Source organism: Tachyglossus aculeatus, chromosome 15 (assembly GCF_015852505.1).
Source record: "Tachyglossus aculeatus isolate mTacAcu1 chromosome 15, mTacAcu1.pri, whole genome shotgun sequence".
NCBI classification, from domain to species: Eukaryota; Metazoa; Chordata; class Mammalia; order Monotremata; family Tachyglossidae; genus Tachyglossus; species Tachyglossus aculeatus.
Genome location: NC_052080.1, coordinates 18,118,993 through 18,138,217, shown reverse-complemented (window position 1 = coordinate 18,138,217; position 19,225 = coordinate 18,118,993). Strand labels below are relative to the sequence as shown.

The 19,225-nt window shown below is 49.1% G+C and overlaps 1 protein-coding gene across 1 annotated transcript in view; it reads right to left on the bottom strand.

Moving 5' to 3' along the window:
- The window catches only part of SDK2 (sidekick cell adhesion molecule 2), a 188,550-nt gene that overhangs the window by 89,777 nt on the left and 79,548 nt on the right, over positions 1-19,225 (bottom strand). The window contains exons 3-4 of the mRNA XM_038757461.1: positions 12,529-12,635; positions 4,539-4,686 (exon numbers count right to left, since the gene is read on the bottom strand). Coding sequence (XP_038613389.1) covers positions 4,539-4,686; positions 12,529-12,635 — 255 coding nt within the window. The remainder of the gene's footprint in view (positions 1-4,538; positions 4,687-12,528; positions 12,636-19,225) is intronic.

The window sequence follows — 19,225 nt, the reverse complement described above, 5'->3', positions numbered from 1 at the left end:
GAATGTTTGGCCTCACAAATAAGCATCTCTGCTGGTGCCTTTCTCCCTTGCCCTCTAACCCCGACCTGGGAGAGTTCACACACATTCCTTGGGGAGCAGTGTGGCCTAGTGGAAAGAGCAAGGGCCTGGGAGTTACGGACCTGGGTTCTAATCCCAGCTCTGTCACTTGCCTGCTGTGTGACCTTGGGCGAGTCACTTTACTTCTCTGGGTCTCGGTTCCCTCATCTGCAAACTGGGGATTCAATGCCTGTTCCCCCTCATACTCAGACTGTGAGCTCCATCTGGAACCTGATTATCTTACACCTATTGCAGTGTTCAGTGCAGTGCTCGGCATATAGTGAGCATTTTACAAATACCATGATTATTGTTACTTTGCCAATTAGGAAACTGAGGCATGGAGAAGTGAACTGATTTTCCCAAGGTCACACAGCAGGTAGGTGACAGAGCCAGGATCAGAACCCAGATCTTCTGCCACCTGGGGCTAGGCTAAGGAGTATAAGTGAGGTTCAGGTCAGACGTGACAAAGATTTCTTATCTGCAGGGGTATTTGAGGGCCAAAAAAGTTCAGATGGAAGCTCATTCCTTCAAGAGGCCTTCCCTGACCAAGCCCTCGGTTCCTCTTCTCCCATTCCCTTCTGCCTCTCCCTGACTTGCTCCCTTTATTCATCCCCCATCCCAGCCCCACAGCACTTATGGACATATCTGTCATGTATTTATATTACCGTCTGCCTCCCACTCTGGACTGTAAGCTCATTATGGGCCGGGAATGTGTCAGTTATTTGTTGCGTCGTTCTCTCCCAAGCACTTAGTACAGTACTCGGCACACAGTAAGTACAATTGATCAGTGGATTGTCTCGGTGCTGGTTACACAGAATCGAGGCGGGAGGAGGCATGGCTAATCTCCATATACCAAGCAACTCCAGCCCCCAGCCCCTAAATCTGGGAGAGAGCTTCCCTTCCGTTCCCCGGCTTCCCCAGGCTCCCACCGCTCATCAGATATTTATCTCGAGTGCACAGACACCCGAGAATTGCCTCCCAGGGACCTTCCCGCTCTGCTCGGAATATTAATCCTCCGTAACTGCTCAGATCACAGCAGCGAGATGGCCCTCGGAAGCGGAAGCTTGGTGGAGAGCTTGGGAAGGAAGGCCAGGCCTGTGGGAGGGAACCAGGGAGCACCGGGGGAAGCAACTATGGTTGGAGTCTCTTCAGGGCTCTGGAGGGGATGACTGAGGCCAGAATCTCAGCCCCACCTCTCAGGGCACGCTGGACCCTGAGAGAAGAATTATAATGATAGTAACCATCATTTTAACCGACGGAGCGCTTTCCCATCGGCCATCTCCCCCTTCTAGACTGTGAGCCCGTTGTTGGGCAGGGACCGTCTCTATATGTTGCCAACTTGTACTTCCCAAGCACTCTGCCCACAGTAAGCGCTCAATAAATATGATTGAATGAATGAATCTCACATTCTCTTCCTGGCATCTCTAGGGAGAGGCAAGCGCTGCTGGCCCCATTTTGCAGACAGACGAACTGAGGCCCAGAGAGCCTGGTGTGGTGAGAAGCAGCATGGTGGAGTGGCTAGAGCACGGGGCTGGGAGTCAGAAGGTCATGGGTTCTAATCCACCACTTGTCAGCTGTGTGACCTGGGGTGAGTCACATCACTTCTCTGTGCTGTAGTTGTCTCATTTGTACAATGGGGATTTTTTTGGCATTTATTAAGTGCTTACTATGTGCAAAGCACTGTTCTAAGCACTGGGGAGGTTACAAGGTGATCAGGTTGTCCCACGGGGGGCTCACAGTCAATCCCATTTTACAGTTGAGGTAACTGAGCCACAGAGAAGTGAAGTGACTTGCCCAAAGTCACACAGCTGAAAATTGGCGGAGCTGGGACTTGAACCCATGACCTCCGACTCCAAAGCCCGTGCTCTTTCCACTGAGGCACGCTGCTGTGAACATCATGTGGGACGCGGATTGTGTCCAACCCGATTTACTTGTATCCGCTCCAGCGCTTAGTACAGTGCCTGGCACACAGTAAGCACTTAAATATCCCAATCATTATTATTATTAATAATAAAGTAACTCATCCTGCAGCTAGTGGCAAACCTGGGTCAGGGATCCAGGGCTCCCGTGTCTCGGATCCTTGTTCTCTTCACTAGGTCCCACTGCTGCTGACCCCGACTGACCCCATCGGCGGGATGGGTCTGGGCCGATCCGGGATGAGGATCCAGTTGGATTGGGGTGGGGGGCTGGAGGGGGATGCAGCAGGGCAGGAGAATGAAGCTAGGGTGGGCCAGCCGAGGGTGAGGAAGCAGGGGGATGAGAGAGGCTGGAGTGGGCCGGGGAGAGGACACAAAAGTGACCTGCAGTAGTCCTGGTCAGCTTGGTAAACTCCCCACTCTCACACCATACACCCTTCCTCTTTCCCTCCCTCCCCCGTGCTGCTACACATAATAATAATAATGATAATAAAAATAATAGTATTTGTTAAGTGCTTACTATGTACTATTATGTACCAGGAACTGTTCTAAGCACTGGCGTAATTATAAGATAATTAGGTTGGACACAGTCCCTGTCCCATATGGGGCTCACAGTTTTAATCCCCATTTTACAGCTGACGGAATTGAGGCACAGAGAAGTGAAGTGACTTGCCCAAGGTCCCACAGCAGACAAGTGACAGAGCCGGGATGCAAACCCATGACCTTCTGAATCCCAGGTCTGTGTTCTGTCCACTAGGCAATGCTGCTTCTCTATGAATCAATCGTTCCCATACCGAGAGTTGAACCCGGGAAAACCAGGAATCCTAACTGCTACATGAATATCTGGGAACATGTTCAAGTGCCCACAAACACAGGGAAGCAGTGTGGTCTAATGGAAAGAGTACAGATCTAGGAGTCAGAAGGACCTGGGTGTTAATCTGGGCTCTGCCACTTTTCTACTGGGTGACTGGGCAAGTCACTTAATTCTTCTGTGCCTCAGTTCTCTCACTGGTAAAATGGAGGTTAAGACTGTGAGCCCTATATGGGACAGGGGCTATGCCCAATCTGCTAATCTCGTACCTCTCCCTGTGCTTAATACAGAGCCTGGCACATAATAAGTGCTTAACAAATACCATTAAAAAAACCCCCCACAAAACTTGCCCTTACACACATCTGCCTGACAAATACACAGATATGCAGCCCCATGGCTAGTGAATTTTAGTCACCTGCATACCAACATTCCCGTCTGAAACCCCACCTCTACCTGTTAAAAAACACAACACATGCCTGTACCCACATTCCTTCTTTCATTCATTTCTCGAGTGCTTACCATGAACAGAGCACTGTATTAAGCACTTGAGAGAGTACAATGTAGAATAAATAGACACATTCCCTGCCCACAGTAAGCTTACACACACACACACAAAATACATGGCAATAGTAATAGTACTTGTTAAACACTTACTATATGCCACGCATTACTCTAAGCGGTAGTGTAGATTCAAGTTAATCACTTTAGACACAAACCCTGTCCCACATGGGGCTCACAGTCTTTTACAGATGAGGCAACTGAGGCACGGAGAAGTGAAGCGACTTGCTCAAGGTCATACAGAGGCAAGGCGGGATTAGAACTCAGGTCCTTCTGACTTTCAGAACTGTGTTCTATCTACTAGCTCACGCTGCTTCTACTACTTCCACTGCTTCTACAGACAACGCCAGTGCACAAGGCAATGAATTTTCCAGCTTTCCTCACCCTCGTCGCTCTCATGTCTCACCTCCATGCCCCACTCTTCCGGCCCCTTCTCCCCGGAGGTTGGACATCCTCTGCAGCCCCTGGGCTCCCAGCACACACGGGAACACATCCTCACCACCCGGGTAGCCCCAGCCGATTGCCATTTAAGCTCCTCTAGGGGACAGTGATATAATAATGATGGTATTTATTAAGCACATACGATGTGCAAAGCACTGCACTAAGCGCTGGGGAGGTTACAACGTGATCAGGTTGTCCCACGGGGGGGGCTCACAGTCTTAATCCCCATTTTACAGATGCGGTAACTGAGGCCCAGAGAAGTGAAGTGGCTTGCCCAAAGTCACACAGCTGACAATTGGTGGAGCCGGGATTTGAACCCATGACCTCTGACTCCAAAGCCCGCTCTTTCCATTGTGCCATGCTGCTTCTCTTTGCTCATCTCTGCTCTAGATTCCTCTCAGGACAGACAGCTTCCCTCAGCTTCTCCGAATGGATTTAGACTGAAAGTTCCTTGTGGGCAGGGATTGTGTCTACAAACTCTGTCATATGGTACTCTCCTGGGCGCTCAGTACAGTGTTCTGCACACAATAAGAACTCAATAAATACTGGATTGGTTTCCGCTTCCCATCCCCTTTGTTGTCCTGGAGTTTTTTCCACTCCCGCTTGATGGTGCCCGCTTCTGCACAGATCGGGGTTGGGCAGGGCCTTGCCAAGAGAGGTCAGGCCCCGTGTCTACCCTCTGCCAACTGGGCCTCGCCCATGGAATACCTGCTGGCTCCCGGAGGCCCCTCCGCGGCCCGTGGTCCAGTACTCACATGCGGCTGCTGGGTGGAATCTTGCGACCATCACGGAACCAGGTGACCTGCGGGCGGGGGAAACTGGCGATGCGGGGGGCGCGGATCACGGCGGCTTCTCCGTGAGACACGCTCTGATGCTTCTCGCTGTCCTCAAAGCTGCCCATGTCTGAAGGGGAAAACTGCATGTGGGACCGGGGTCGGGGGCAGGAGGGGATGGCAGAGGGGAGCCTGGCACAACAAACGGTGGGCATTCGGGGGGGAGAAAGCCTGGCATCTGGTATGATGAGCAGTCGGGGGACTAGACGCCAAGAAGCCCTGCATTCGGGGGTGACCATCAGGGTGGCTTCCTGTGAGGCGGGAAGGGGCATGGGCAGATGCCAGGCTGAAATGGCTCTGTGAACAGCTGGGCCTCGTTCTCCACCCAAGCCCTGCCCAGGGAGCCACACAGGTAGACGGCTGGGGGAGGAAGACTCAGGTTTAAGACCCTTGCCAGGACCACCACCCTGAGGAGGCCCATTCTGGAAACGGGAGAGGGGAAGCTCCCCAAAAGTCCCACCCCAATGGGAAGGCCCCTGCCCAACCCACGTTTCAGGAGGTCCGATGGGGGGTGGGGAGAGGAGGGTGGGATGGGGAAACCACCGCCTGGAGGTGGGAGAGTGGCAGGGAAGAGGCTGGATTCTCAGCTAAGTCCACAACTGATCCGCCATGCAATCCCACCCGACCAACTTAAAATGAGCCGGGTGGAGTTTGGGGGCTGGTGGTGGGGAGGGGGAGATGTTTTATTGACTTCCCTTAATTGCTGTAATTAAAAACATGTAAAGAATCTTTTTTTAACGACTTTGCCATTATCATTAGTTGTTAGCACAGCTGCCTTATTAATTTCTCATTAGAGTCTTGATTGGCTATCACTCATCGGGTAGTGGGGCGGGGGATGCCTACCGGGAGGGAGGCTATGCTCCCCAGAAGCCTGGTTTTGGGGTTCTAAGCCTGGATTCCAACGGTGACTCTGCCACTCATCTGCTGTGTGACCTTGGGCAGGTCACTTCACTTCTCTGAGCCTCAGTTCCCTCCTGCCTTTGTCCTGGAATGCTCTGCCTCCTCATATCTGACAGACAATTCCTCTCCCCCTCTTCAAAGACTTACTGAAGGCCCTTCCCTGACTAAACCCTCCTTTTTTCTTCTCCCACTCCCTTCTGCACTGCCCTGACTTGCTCCCTCTATTCACCCCCAGCCCCAGCCCCACAGCACTTATGTACAGATCTGTCACTTTATTCATTTCTATTAATGTCTGTCTCCCCCTCTAGATTGTAAGCTCGTTATGGGCAGGGAATGTGTCTGTTATATTGTTGAATTGTACCCTCCCAAGCACTTAAGACAGTGTTCTGCAAACAGTAAGTGCTCAAAAATACAACTGACTGACTGGCTCTGACACTTGCCTGCTGTGGGACCTTGGGCAACTCCTTTCACTTCTGTCTGCCTCAGTTTCTTCACCTGAAAAATAGGGATTCCATACCTGTTCTCTCTCCTAGTTAGACTGTGAGCCCCATGTAGGCCAGGGACCGTGTCCAACCTGATTATTTTGTCTCTGCCTCATCGCTTAGAAAAGTGCTTGACACATAGAAATCGCTTAACAAATATCATTATTATTACTATTACCTTGGGCAAGTCACTTTGTTTCTCTGTGTCTCAATTACCTCATCTGTCAAATGAGGATTAAGACTGTGAGCCCCATGAGGGCCAGAGACTGTGTCCAACCTGATTTACTGATATCCACTGCAGTGTTTAATACAGTGCCTGGCACAAAGTAAGTGTTTAACGAATACCATAATATAGTGATAATGATAATACAAAGCCCATTGTTGGGTAGGGACCATCTCTATTTTGCCAACTTGTACTTCTCAAGCGCTTAGTACAGTGCTCTGCACACAGTAAGCGCTCAATAAATATGATTGAATGAAGCATCATCATTATTATTATTATTGAGAGCACATGCCACGGCCCCCTAGCTTGGCTCCTCCTTCTCTCCCACAACCTGTTCCCCACAGACCTCCAGGGCTGCCCATCACAAACAATCCCACATCCCCTCAGACGGGGGTGGGAAGAATTCATCTCTCCGAGGTCCCAGGGTTTCAATTTTTCAAGGACCTTTACTATTGTTGCAAAAAAGTATCAGCTGGCCTTGGTCCAGGACACAGAGATCTTAATAAACAAATACAACTCTTTCTCAAGGAGTTTGAAGCTTCATGTAGTCGAGAAAAGTGGCAAAGAACCAGGTTGCTCTACACCAAACCCGGGATGAAGAATCTCACACTGTCCTTGGAGGGATGCTAATCAGAGTTACGATTATTAAAGCTTTACTAGGTGCCAGGCAAGCACTGCACTAAGCGGAAAATAATTGGGTCACATAATCCCTGTCCCACACAGAACTTACAGGGAAAGAACTCCATTTTATAGATGAGGACATTTTTTTTTCTTTCTTTTTATGGTCTTTGTTAAGTGCTTATTGCATGCTGGAGTAGATACAAGTTAATTAGGTCAGACACAGTCCTTGTCTCACATAGGATTCACAGTCTTAATACCCATTTTTTTATGGCATTTTTTAAGCACTTACTATGTGCGAAGCACTGTTCTAAGCGCTGGGGGGGTTACAAGGTGATCAGGTTGTCCCACGTGGGGCTCACAGTCTTAATCCCCATTTTACATATGAGGTAACTGAGGCCCAGAGATGTTAAGTGGCTTTCCCAAGACCACACAACTGACAAGTTGCAGAGCCGGGATTCAAACCCATGACCTCTGACTCCCAAGCCCGGGCTCTTTTCACTGAGCCATGCTGCTTCTCTGTCAGATGAAGGACCTGAGGCGTAGAAATGTTAAGTGACTGGCCTAAGGTCAGAAGACAATCCTTCTGATTCCCAGGTCTGTGTTCTAACCAAGCACTTAGTACAGTGCTTTGCACAAAGTAAGTGCTCAGTAAATATGATTAATAATCTCCACTAGGCCAGGCCCCCTCTCCATGTGCACTCCATGACCTTGTTACTACACCAAACACGGGGAGAAGCATCTCACACTGTCCTGGGAGAGACCCTAATCGGAGTTACGATAATTAAAGCTTTACTAGGTGCCAAGCAAGCACTGCACTAACCAGAAAATAAACAGGTCACACGGTCCCTGTCCCACACATGATCTAAGATCCAGGAAAAAGCCGCATTTTATAGATGAGGACATGGAGGCCCAGGGAAGTGAAGTGACTTGTCCAAGGTCACCCAGCAGGCAAGTGGCAGGGGAACCCAGGTCTCCTGACCCTTGGGTGTTTGCACTAGGCCATGCTGCCAGTTCTAGACAGTAAACTTGTTGTGGGCAGGAAATGTGTCTTTTATATTGTTGTGTTGTACTCTCCCAAGTGCTTAGTACAGTGTCCTGCACACAATACGTGCTCAATAAATCCGATTGATTGATTGACTCTAATTATTCCTAGGGAGGAATTAGCTCCTTTTAGCTACCTCCATTCTCCCTGGGTCAAATATCCAAAACATGAATCAGCAGGACCTGGGTTCTAATCCTGGCTCTGCCACTTGTCTGCTGTATGACCTTGGACAAATCACTTCACTTCTCTGTGCCTCAGCTACCTCATCTGCAAAATGGGGATTAAGAGTTTAAGAGTGTGAGTCCCATGTGGGACACAGACTATGTCCAATGGGATTAACTTGTTTCTACCCCAGCGCTTAGAACAGTGCTTGACACATAGTAAGTGCTTAAAAAGTACCATAGTTATTATTATTATTCTTATTTCTCTGTCCTTTTTATTCCCCTGAAGACCTCGTTCAGTGCTCTGCCCACAGTACCTACCCAACACAGTGCTCTGCCTACTTAGTGCTCTGTCCAAAGTAAGCACCTAGTATGGTGCTGTCTTCACGGCACGCACACAATAAACACCATTGCCACAGATACAGAGATACAAAGCCCAAATAGTTGAACTGATCTGGCAGGGGGTTGGAGAGAAGACACTTCTGGAAAGGGGAAACTGAGTCAAGGAGCCAGTGGTAAGGCTCTTCTATGGTTGCCCCTGATGATTTGGGGCGGGGACTTAGGTGTTCTGCCCTCCAGCCCCGGGGGGCTTCCTGTTATTAGCCTGAAGACAGTGGTTCGAAAATCTTCATTTGTTAGGATGAATTGGCTTTCTCCACAGCTGTAGGGGCTCATTCTCCACTCTCACAAACTCCCAGCATCTCTGACGATGCCATATATAGGCTTGAGATAGTTTTGTGTTTTTTTTTAACAAATGCCGTGGCCGTAGACATTTTAATTGTGCGCCAGGAAAGACTACTGAAAGCCTGTCCAACTCTCTCGGTATCAGGCCAGCCAGAAACACCAGCAGATCAGGCTCAGTGGAAAGAGCCCGGGCTTTGGAGTCAGAGGTTATGGGTTCAATCCCAGCTCCACCAACTGTCAGCTGTATGACTTTGGGCAAGTCACTTAACTTCTCTGGGCCTCAGTTAACCTCATCTGTATAATGGGGATTAAAACTGTGAGCCCCCCCGTGGGACAACCTGATCACCTTGTAACCTCCCCAGTGCTTAGAACAGTGTTTTGCACATAGTAAGCACTTAAGAAATATCATCACTATTATTATTATTATTATCAGCCACTCTGAGGGAGGGCCGGCTGCTGATGGTGGGAATGGGTTAATGCCAGGGCCAAGGTGGCTCTTTGTGGTGGCATGCTGACTGCTCTTACTCACAGAGGTCAATCAATCCATCCACCAATCAGTCATTGGTATTTATTGAGCACTTATTGTGTGTGGAGCACTGTACTAGGCGCTTGGGGGAGTCCAATCCAGCAGAATTGGTAGACGCAATCCCTGCCTACAATGAGCTTAGGGTCTAGAAGGTTTTCTCCCTCAAGGTTGACGTTCCTCCTAATTGTCCTACCTCTCCTTCTTTTTCTCCTTCTTCTCTTTCCTCTTTTCCCCCTTCTCATCTCCCTTCTCCTCCACCTCCTTCTTCTCTTCTCAGGAGCCTCAAGCACCTAGCTTTGTAATGGCATTGGAAACAGCTTGTGGAAATGGTTTCAGCTATTCTCGGGGAATGACACGGGCTCTGCTCCACACTGCACGCTGACAAATGTGGTCCCCGTCAGAGCCAGCCACAGGCCGGTGGCACCGGGCCTGGAAGCTGACTGCTTTCTTCCTCCTTCGCCACGGAGGCCAAGTGGTTGTGGAGTCAATGCCGGGCGAGATGGGGTGTTGTTGAGGAGAGGGGGAGCAGCTGGGTCACCATCTATGAACTCTGGTGTATTGGACTCTCCCAAGCACTTAGTACAGCGCTCTGCACGCTATAAGTGCTCAGTAAATCCACTGATTGATGGAGGATGAATTTGGAGTGGCCAAATTCATCCTGGTGCCTGAATTTCTCCCAGTAGTCTTTGTGGTGGGGGGAGCCAATAGAGGAGGGGATTCAGGGCTGCGAATAATAATAATAATAATAATAATTTTGGTATCTGTTAAGTGCTTACTATGTGCAAAGCACTGTTCTAAGTGCTGGAGAGGATACAAGGTGATCAGGTTGTCCCATGTGGGGCTCACAATCTTAATCCCTATTTTTTACAGATGAGGTAACTGAGGCACAGAGATGTTAAGTGACTTGCCCAAAGTTACACAGCTGACAAGTGGCGGAGCTGGGATTTGAACCCATGACCTCTGGCTCCCCAGCCCGTGCTCTTTTCACTGAGTCACGCTGCTACTCTCTCTCCCTCCCTCTCTTCCTCATTGTCTCTCTCTCCTCTCTCTCCCATCTTTCTTCTCTCCTTTCTCTCTCTGTCTCCCTTTCCTTCTGTCTCTCTCTTCAGCCTCTCCCTCCTCAACTTTCCCATCTCCCTGCCAGGCGATCTCCACTCATTAGATGCGTCTCAGCTTGGCTTGGCAGGAACCAACCGAGTCTGACATCAGAGTGGGATCCATCACGTTAATTCTGGGCTTTTCCCAGCCTGGAAGAAGACTCGCTTTGCCTTCAGAGCCGATTGATGGCATAGAAGCCACCCTCCGTTTATGACTACAGTTGTTTTCTGTAATTATTATAAACACTGTTTGCCTTATTTGGGATTTGTCTAGCTCTTTTTTTCCTCAAAGGGAAGCTTCCGCTCTCTTGTTGATATTCCAGGCAAGTTTTTGGTCTGGGGAGAGGAAAGGGCAGAGAACAACTATGAGAGTTTGGACCCCCTGCAGATAATTAAGACAATGCTCACCACCCTGCCCGGGTTCAGACAATGTTCGCCTCCCTGCCGCTGTTCAGACAGTGCTCGCCTCTCTGCCTCGGTTCAGCCAGAGCTCACTGTTCTGCTCCGGTTCAGACAGTGTTCACCTCCCTGCCCCAGTTCAGATAGCGCTCGCTGCCCTGTCCCAGAGCCACCATTCCTTTCCTAATCCATCCTGAAAAGTGCTTTTCAGTAAATATGAAGAAATCTCCATGAATGACAAAGTTGCTGCTAACCTCCTTTCTTCATCTCCTCTCCTCCCCTTGCCCTCTGTCTCCCCCAGTTTTTCTTCGGGCCTCGGAGTCAGAAAAACCTGGGTTTTAATCGCAGCTCCTCCACATGTCTGCTGTGTGACCTGGGGCAAGTCACTTGACCCGTATGCCTCAATTCCCTCATCTGTAAAATGGGGATTAAGTCTGTGAGTCCCATGTGGGACAGGGACTGTTTTCAATCTGATTAGCTTGTATCTACCCCAGTGTTTAGTAGAGTGTTTGACGCATAGTAAGCACTTAAAAACATGACAATAATAATAATAATAATAATAATTATTATTATTTATTATTATTCCCAAGTGGGCAGGCCCCTTCTTCTCCACTGCACTGGATCTTCCTTGCCTTGCTAAATCCCCAGAATCTGCCAGCACCATACACCCATAGGTTTTAGGATGTTGCTTAGCTGGATAGTGAAGCAGAGAAGATTCTGGGTGCAGGTGGTGGCCTTGGCCACACTGGGAGACTCAGGGACAAAGGGAGAGGGGAGGAGGGGGACCCTAAAAGGACAGACTATAGGATTTGGGATTTTGCATCCTGGAGGAGGGAAGACTAGGAGGCAGTAGGATGTGGAAAACTCATCTCCAAGTCTGGGCAGAGGAAGTAGAGGAAGGTTATACTGGACACTCACAAATGCTTAGTACAGTGTTCTGCACTCTGCAAGTGCTCAATAACTACCACTGATTGATTTATTGATAGTCACCAGCTGTTCTAGGTCCACTGAGGAAATGAATTTGAACTGTAGGAGACAGTAGGAAAACTTCCTTACAAGGAAGCTCATTAGAAACTGGAATGCATGACACAGAAAGTTGGAAAAGTGTCCTCCGTGGGGAGGCGGGTTAAGAAAATGTAATGATACTAATAACAATAACAATAATAATTGTGGTATTTGTTCAGGTCTCACTCTGTGCCAGGTACTGTACTAAGCAAAGGGGTAGATACAAGATAACCAGGTCCCACATGAGGCTCACAGTCTTAGGAGGAGGAAGAACAAGGACTGAAACCCCACTTTGCAGATGAGGAAACTGAGACACGGAGAAGTGAAGTGATTAATGGCTACAGCATGGGCCTGGGAGTGAGAAGGACCTGGATTCTCAGCCCAGCTCTTCCACTTGTCTGCTGTGCAACCTTGGGCAAGTCATTTCACTTCTCTGAGCCTCGGTTATCTCAACTTTAAAATGGGGATTAAGACTGAGCCCCATGTGGGACAGGGACTGTGTCCAACCGGATTAGCTTGTATCTACCCCATGCTTAGAACAGTGCTTGACACATAGTAAGCGCTTAGCAAATACCATTATTATTATTACTATTATCAACATCATTATTACTTGCCCAAGATTACACAGCAGGTAAGTGGCAGAATTAGAACCCAGGTCCTAGGCTCATATTGAGAGGTGTCAGACTAGAATGGCTTAAATTTCACCAGAGTCATGGGGATGGATGAGTAGACCTCTCCAGTCCCCTTTCCTGGATTCTGGGCATCTACTTACAGGCCACCTGGACCTCAGTCTGACGTTGCAGTAGGGTCCCCATCCGGTTCCGTACGATGCAGCGGTAGAAGCCGGCGTGGGTGCGGTCCAGGGAAGTGATCATGTACCTGAGGGGGGATAAAATGGCAGAAGAGTAAGTTGATGCCACGATTCTGGGCATGCTGGGACAGGGGCAACTGAGGGGCGAGAGTAATAATGATAACCCAGATTAGCTATCATATTCACAACGTGGCCTTGTGGAAAGAGTCTGGGCCCGGGAGTCAGAAGGACCTGGGTTCTAATCCCTGCTCTGCTACTGGACTGCTGTGTGACCTTGGGTGAGTCGCTTCACTTCTCTGGGCTTCAGTTCCCTCATCTGCAAAATGGGGATTCAGTACCTATTGTACTTCCTCTCTAGACTATGAGCCCCAGGAGGGACTTGATCATCTTTTAACTACACTGATCATCTTGTATCTACATAGTAAGTACTTAACAAATACCACAGTTATTATTATTATTGAGAAGCAGTTTGGCCTAGTGGATAAAGCACGGGTCTGGGAACCAGAGGTGTCTGGGTTCTAATCCCGGCTCTACCACTTCATTCATTCGTTCAATCGTATTTATTGAGCGCCTACTGTGTGCAGACCACTGTACTAAGCTCTTGGGAAGTACAAGTTGGCAACATATAGAGACGGTCCCTACCCAACAATGGGCTCACAGCTGCGTGATCTCTCTGCCTGTGCCTCAGTTTCCTCAACTGTAAAATGGGGGATTCAATCCCTGTTCTCCCTCCTACTTAAGATTGTGAATCCTTATTTTACAGATGAGGAAACCGAGGGCCAGTAAAATGAAATGACTTGCCCAGGGACACACAGCAGGCAAGTGGCAACAGTGGGATTACAACCCAGTTCCATTCTCCCTTTACTAGGCCACACTCCTTCTCCTCATCCTTCTCTATCTGTTCCTTTTCTCCCCTCAGCCTTCAATCAGCCAATTTACTGAGCTCTTACTGAGCGCAGAGCACTGTACTAAGCACTTAGGATAGTACAATACAACAATAAACAGACACATTCCCCTGCCCACAACAAGCTTACAGTCTAGAGGGCCTTGGTCCGCAGATGTGGGGTCATGGGAGGATCCTACCTCTCCTCCGTTTCCTGTTTTCTCCTCTCTGGCTCGCTCCTCTCTCTGGGCCCGACTCCCCCTCTCCCCTTTCCGCTGTCTCCGTGGCCTATTTATGGCTCCATAGGCAAAGTTATTTCAAGTCACAGGTCCATCTCCTGCCTCCCTTTCACTGCCAAGCCGTAGCACTCAACCCGAATTGCAATTCAGGGGAGGGAGGGCTGGCTCTGATGAAGCCGGGTTTTCATCTGGCACGATGAGAGCAACGGAGAGAGAAACCGATTGTTCTCCCAATCCAGGGGACCCACTGAGACACCCCACCCCGTGGGCCCCTCCAACCAATCCGTTGGTCTGCTGAGGGATTCCCCGAATCCTGCTTCTAAACGAAGACAAGAGTGGGGAGTAAACTGATGGCCACCCCCACACCCATCCCTCCTGGGCTCTTTGCATCTCCCCAGCTCTTTTTCAGAAACCTCTGCTCTTGCGGGCCACATGCTCACTTGCCTCTGGTCTGAGGGGCTGGTAGCGGATGAGAGGGGAAAGCAGGAAGTCAGTGGACTGGGGAGGAGGTGTGGAAATTGATGATGGAGGTGGGAGAAAAGAGAGAGAAAGGTGGAGAAGGAAGAAAGGTAGAAGGTAAGTTCCCTACTTGTATGCCGGGGAAATATCTTAGGCTTCCATTGTGCTTCCAAGCACTTAATAGGCACTAAATAAATACATCACTATACTACTGCTACTACTATAGGAGCATTAGCCATTCACCTGCCAGTTCTGTTGCATTGTTCTCTGCTAAGCGCCAGCTGTGTGACTTTGGGCAACTCACTTCACTTCTCTGGGCCTCAGTTCCCTCATCTGTAAAATGGGGATGAAGACTGTGAGCCCCCCCACCCCATGGGACAACCTGATCACCTTGTAACCTCCCCAGCGCTTAGAACAGTGCTTTGCACACAGTAAGTGCTTAATAAATGCTATCATGAGAAGCAGCGTGGCTCAGGGCAAAGAGCCCGGGCTTTGGAGTCAGAGGTCATGGGTTCAAACCCCGACTCCACCGCTTGTCAGCTGTGTGACTTTGGGCAAGTCACTTAACTTCTCTGTGCCTCAGTTCCCTCATCTGTAAAATGGGGATTAAGACTGTGTGCCCCCATGGGACAACCTGATCACCTTGTAACTTCCCCAGCGCTTAGAACAGTGCTTTGCACATAGTAAGCGCTTAATAAATGCCATTATTATTATTATCATTATTATATTATTATCATCATCATTATTAGAACAGTGCTCTGCACACAGTAGGTGCTCAATAACTGCCCTTGATTGATTGATTGACCCAGCTTCAGCGAACCCTGCTAAACTCTGGGCTCCTTTGGAATGGGCAGGGAATGTATCTGTTTCATTGTTATACTGTACCCTCCCATACGCTTAATACAGTGCTCCGCATACAGGAAGCGCTCAATAAATACAACTAACTGACTGCATGAAGCCAGTCAGAAGGAGCAGGCTGAGGGAGCGATGGCGAGAAGTAGCATGGTGCAGTGAACAGAGCACAGGCCTGGGAGTTAGAAGGATATGGGTTCTAATCCCGGCTTCACCACTGATCTGCTGCGTGACCTTGGGCAAGTCACTTCACTTCTTTAAGTGTCAGTTACCTCATCTGTAAAATGGGGATTGAGGCTGTGAGCTCCACATGAGACAGGGCCTGTGTCCAACATGATTTGCTTGTATCCACTCCAGCTCTTAGTACAGTGCCTGGCACATAGTAAGCACTTAACAAATACCACAATTATAATTATTATTATTAAGAAGCAGACACTTCAGCCCAGTGCTTTTGGCCCCCTGGCTCCAGTCATGCATTGGGTGGAGAGGAAGGGGGGAAATGGAGAAAACAGCCCCATCCCAGACCCTTCTCCCTGCTTCAACCCCCACCCCCTGCCAGAGTCAGAAGGACCTGGGTTCTAATCCTGACTCTGCCACTTGCCTGTTGTGTGACCTTGGGCGAATCACTTCACTTCTCTGTGCCTCGGTAAAATACCCTTTCTCCCTCCTTTTTTATGGTATTTGTTCATCACTATGTGCCAGGCACTGTTCTAACCACTGCGGTAAAAACAGTGTAATCAGTTGGACACAGTGTCTGTACCATTGGGGGTTCACAATCTTCATCCCCATTTTCCTACCTTTATCCATACAGGCCCCTGCCGGGTCAGATCTACTTGCCTTGGGGGTGAGAAGTGGGCCTGGTGAGGAGGGAGGGAGAAGGAAGGCAGGGAGAAGAGCCAGACAATTGGATGTCCAAAGATGAGAGGAGATCGGGGAGAAAACTAAGCTAACAAATGTGGCATCTTCACACTCACACAGGGAAAAACACAAATGGCTTTTTTGGGTCCTAGTCCTTGAATGTCACAGCTGATATTTAAAATGATTCTTACTCGCATTAAATAAGATATTTCAATTCCACTAAGCTGTCAGGAGCTGATGCGGACAGAAGAAATAATGGGCAGACTCTCCTTGCATTGTCCTCGCTAATAAATCACGGGAGCAGAGAAGCACGTATAGTGGTGTTCACACAGTGAGGCGTCTGTGGGACACTTACACGCATCCTCTGAAACTCTCCCTCAGACACGACTGGCATGGGAAGCAGCGTGGCCTAGTGGAGAGAGCACAGGCCCAGGAGTCAGAAGGACCTGGGTTCTAATCCTGACTCTGCCGCTTGCCTGCTGTGTGACCTTCGGCGAATCACTTCACTTCTCTGTGCCTTGGTAAAATACTCTTTCTCCCTCCCTTTTCATGGTATTTGTTCATCATTATGTGCCAGGCCCTGTTCTAACCACTGGGGTAAATACAGTGTAATCAGTTGGACACAGTCTCTGTCCCATGTGGGGCTCACAATCTTCACCCCCATTTTCCAGATGAAGTTACTGAGGTCCAGGGGTGACTTGCCCAAGGTCGCACAACAGACAAGTGGTGGAGCTGGAATTACAACCCAGGTCCTTCTGTCTCCCAGGCCCATGCTCTATCTACTTAGAACAGTGCTCAGCACTTAGAACAGTGCTTGGCATATAGTAAGCGATTAACAAATGCCAATATTATTATTACCGTTACTAGGCCCCACTGCTTCTCTCCTACTTACAATGTGACTCATGTGGGCCAGGGACTGTGTCTGACCTAACTTGCATCTTCCCCAGCGCTTAAAACGGTGCTTGACACAGAGTAACTGCTTATTATTATTTGCACTTTGTATATGGCCTCCTCCCCAACCCACTCTCTTACACCATTAGCATCAGGACAGAAAATGCATTCGATTGTATTTATTGAGCACTTCTTGTGTGCAAAGCACTGTAGTAAGTGCTTTGGTCCTAAGAAAAGGGGTACTGGAATCCTATGGACACCCATAGTGGGATCTGGTGTCATGCATGGGGAAGCCCCCCCAATCCTCTCAGGGGACACCCCGGCCCAAGCTATCTCCACCTCCCTGACTCTTCAGGATTGTTATGGATGTCCCCCCAGGAGGACCAATTAAATAGCTGCTTCTTCCAGCTCGTCTAACTAAAGGTCACTAAACTAGCCTCCCTTCCCTCCTGGTCCAGCCCCCCACACTCAGAGAGGGAGAAAATTGCCCGGAAGAAAAAGCCAATCAATTCCTCGGCACGGCCTTGCCCGGCAGTGATGAAGCGAATCAGGGAAGAGGCTTTGTTCCCTGAGCCTTGATTTCTGTGGAGGCTTTTAGTGGTTTGTTTTAATTTGGTTCCCGCTCCGATCTGCCACGGCACTCAAAGGATCGGAACGATTTTCTGCAGTGTCCCGGGCACCTGAGGCGAACGAGCCGTGGTGGGCGCTAGGTCTGGACAGCAGAGTGGGAAATGAATAATTATGGGGGGAGAGAATGGAGCCGGGGGAAGGAAAATTCCAAGATAACTGTAAGGCAAATGAGTAGCCAGGTGTGTGTGTGTTCCCGTGCATATCACGCGCTTGTGGTTGTTTCCTCTTCTTTCTCTACTCCTTCCCTGCTACAGGAGTGTGTGTCTGTGGGTGTCTGTGCGTTCCCATGCACACCACACTCTTGTGCATGCTTTATATATATGTAATAGTATTTGTTAAGCGCTTACTATGTGCCAAGCACTGGGGTAGATACAAGCTAATCAACTCGTCCCACATGGGGCTCACAATCTTAATCCCCATTTTACATACGACGTAACAGGCACAGAAAAGTTCGGTGACTTGCCCAAAGTCACACAGCTGACAAGCGGCAGAGCCGGGATGTGAACCCATGATCTGTGATTCCCAAGCCCATGCTCTTTCCAAGTCACACTGCTTCCTTTTCTATCTCTACTCCTTCCCTGCTAGGTGTGTGCGTTCCCATGCACACCACACTCTTGTGTTTGCTTCCTCTTCTCCCTCTGCCCTTTTCCCCTTGTATAAGCTGCCTTCTTCTCAGGGAAGCAGCGTGGCTCAGTGGAAAGAGGCTTTGGAGTCAGAGGTCACGGGTTCAAATCCCAACTCTGCCAATTGTCAACTGTGTGATTTTGGGCAAGTCACTTAACTTCTCTGTGCCTTAGTTACCTCATCTGTAAAATGGGGATTAAGGCTGTGAGCCCCCCCGTGGGACAACCTGATCACCTTGTAACCTCCCCAGAGTTTAGAACAGTGCTTTGCACATAGTAAGTGCTTAATAAATGCCATTAAAAAAAGGGCGTGAGCCTGAGAGTCAGAAGACCTAGGTTCTAATCCCTAGACTGCCACTGATAATAATAATTGTGGTATTTGTTAAATGCTTACTATGTGCCAGGCACTGTACTAAGTGCTGGGGTGGAGACAAGCAAATTGCATTGGACACAGTTCCCGTCCCACGTGGGGCTCACAGCCTCAATCCCCATTTTACAGATGAGAGAACAGAGACACAGAGAAGTCAAGTGACTTGTCCAAGCTCACACAGCAGACAAGTGGTGGAACCGGAATTAGACCCGTGACTTTCTGACTCTCAGTCCCATGCTCTATCCACTATGTCATGCTATTTCTCCACTGGATTCAACTTATCAATGGTATTTATCAAGCGCTATGTGAAGAGCCCTGTACTAAACGCTTGGGAGAGTCCACTCCAACAGAATTAGCGGACACGTGCCCTGCCCACAATGAGCAGGTTGGCTCAGTGGAAAGAACCCGGGCTTGGGAGTCAGAGGTCGTGAGTTCTAAACCCGGCTCTGCCATTTGTCAGCTGTGTGACTTTGGGCCAGTCACTTAACTTCTCTGTGCCCCAGTCACCTCATCTGTAAAATGGGGATGAAGACTGTGAGCGCCATGAGGGACAACCTGATGACCTTGTATCTACCCCAGTGCTTAGAACAGTGCTTGGCACATAGTAAGCGCTTAACAAATACCATCATTATTAGTATTATTAGGAGCTGTGGGAGGTGCTCAGCTGATTCATTCAATCGTATTTACTAAGTACTTACTGTGTGCACAGCACTGTACTAAGCACTTGGGAGAGGTGTAATAGAACAATAAGCAGATACATTCCCTGCCTGCAGTTAGCTTACAGTCGAGAGGGCTTAATTAAGTCCCATCCATGCTCACCGCCCGCCGGCCCAGCTGCAAAGCCCAAAAGATC